General features: G+C 51.0%; 1 protein-coding gene across 1 annotated transcript; it reads right to left on the reverse strand.

Annotated features, from left to right (window-relative positions):
- Positions 1-772: 772 nt before the first annotated feature.
- On the reverse strand, positions 773-1,711 carry Or10p1 (olfactory receptor family 10 subfamily P member 1). Its single transcript, XM_050128046.1, has one exon. It carries the CDS (start codon positions 1,709-1,711, stop codon positions 773-775), a length of 939 nt encoding a protein of 312 aa, XP_049984003.1.
- Positions 1,712-2,144: the final 433 nt, after the last annotated feature.

Genomic DNA, 2,144 nt, shown 5'->3' on the forward strand with positions numbered 1-2,144 from the left:
AATCAAGAATAGGCTTTCCAAGAATCCTCCAAACAATAACGAAAGTGCATACCAGGTGAAAACAGTAAATAGTTTGTTGCAAGAAACAAGTGTCATTTCAAGACTCGAAGGCCACATCAGACTTCAGATGGGGGAAGTGGGGAGGTGTGTGCTCGACTTGAGACCAAAGGAGGGGATGAAAAACATTTCTATCAACACAGGTGGGGAGGAAGTTAAGTAGAGAACACCAGCATCTCAGGAGGATCCAAAGAGACAGGGATCAGTCAGAAGAAAAGTAATTGGACAGACCAAGCCCACAATGATACCAAACAAGACTCAGGAGCTGAACTTGCAAACCAAACAGCTACTCCCTGCCTCTGTCCCTTCCCAGACATGTGAATGAAGTCAGGGAGAAAGGCTTACAATAAGAACTTCCTGGGAGAAGCAGGAAGATAGATGTCTCAAGAGCACAACCCCAGGAAGGCACTCAACTACGACCAGGAATGACATCATCATACAAGCTTCTCTCAGCTGCCTTCCCCTTGACCTCCATTCCAGTCTTCAGCTCTGCTCTTATAATGAAGCCCAGTCAAGGTCTGAAAGCCAGGTCCAGGAAGCAGAGCTCTGAATATACCTGAATATGCACAATAGACCATTGTCTTGGATGTTCACGCTGAGTGAGACACACCATGCACAGCAGACTGCACCCTGACGCCTCAGCTTCTCCTTTACCTTGAGAATATCCAGGGGTCAGGCCCTTACCTCCAAGATCTTGGGAGGAAGTAGAGTATGGTCAAGGACCCCAAAGGTATCTCTTCATGAGCCGCCTCATGGCCCCTGTGACCTCCTTATTCCTCAGAGAGTAGACAAAAGGGTTGCACATGGGGGTGACAACTGTGTAGAAGAAGGAAAGAATCTGGTCTGTGTCCCCAAGAGAACCTGCCTGAGGCCTCATATAGGCAACAGTCCCAGTCCCAAAAAAGAGTATGACCACAAACAAATGCGAGGAGCAGGTGGAAAAGATCTTCCATCGCCCCTGGGGCGTGGCAACGCCAAGGATAGTGGCAAGAATACAGGCATAAGAGGCCACAATCAACGAGAAGGGCGTGAAGATAAAAGCGACTGTGACAAAGAGATTCCCCACTTCGCCCCAGAAAGTGCTCGCAGTAGCCAGTCTCAGCACAGGCAGGATGTCACACAGGAAGTGATGAATGGTGTTGGCGCCACGGAAAGGCAGAGTGAAGATGAAGACAGAGTGAGTGGTGCCAGTGATGATGCCCGCAAGGTAAGAGCCCCCCACCATGCTGGCACACGTTCCCTGGCTCATCAGGGTAGTATAATGCAGTGGACAGCAGATCGCAGCATATCGGTCATAAGCCATGGCGGTGAGCAAACAGCATTCGGTAATGCCGAAAAGGGCAAAGAAGTACAACTGCGTGAAGCAGCTGCCACGGGGGATGGTGGGGCGGGAAGAGCGCAGGTCAGCCAGCATCCTCGGCACGATGGTAGTGGTGTAGAGGATCTCCACCAGAGAGAAGTGACGCAGGAAGAAGTACATGGGGGAGTGGAGCGCTGAGTCGGCCAGCGTGAGCAGGATGATCAGAGAGTTGCCCAGCAAGGTAACTACATAGATACACAGTACACCCCAAAACAGATGGCCCTGGAGAAAGACAAAACCCGAGAATCCCAATAAAATGAACTCTGTTACTTCCGTACCATTGTCACCTCCCATTTCCCCAAAGCCAGACTAGCAAAAGAGGAGCTAGAGAGGGTGCAGTCAGCCAGAAAGAAAGGCTGCAGCAGTGAGGATGAAGAGTCGTCCATGAGAGCAGCCCAGCTTGCTGGAGACGATGCTGAGGAGGATGCCGAGGAGGATGCTGAGAAGGATCCTGAGGAGGATGAAGAGAAGGATGCTGAGGAGGATTATGAGGAGGAAATGCTGAGGAGGATTATGAGGAGGAAATGCTGAGGAGGATGCCGAGGAGGATGTTGAGGAGGATGCTGAGGAGGATGTTGAGGAAGAGATGTTGAAGAGGATGCTGAGGAGGACGCTGAGGAAGAGATGTTGAAGAGGATGCTGAGGAGGACGCTGAGGAGGATGCTTAGGAGGATGCTGAGGAGGATGTTGAGGAGGAGATGCTGAGGAGGATGTTGAGGAGGACGAT

Source organism: Alexandromys fortis, unplaced genomic scaffold (genome assembly GCF_014885135.2).
Source record: "Alexandromys fortis isolate MF-2015 unplaced genomic scaffold, M_Fortis_MF-2015_v1.1 scaffold_263, whole genome shotgun sequence".
Lineage (NCBI taxonomy): Eukaryota > Metazoa > Chordata > Mammalia > Rodentia > Cricetidae > Alexandromys > Alexandromys fortis.

Excerpts from the sequence above, each read along its gene's own strand:
- Or10p1 (XM_050128046.1), bottom strand. The coding sequence starts at position 1,711 with ATGGGAGGTGACAATGGTACGGAAGTAACAGAGTTCATTTTATTGGGA.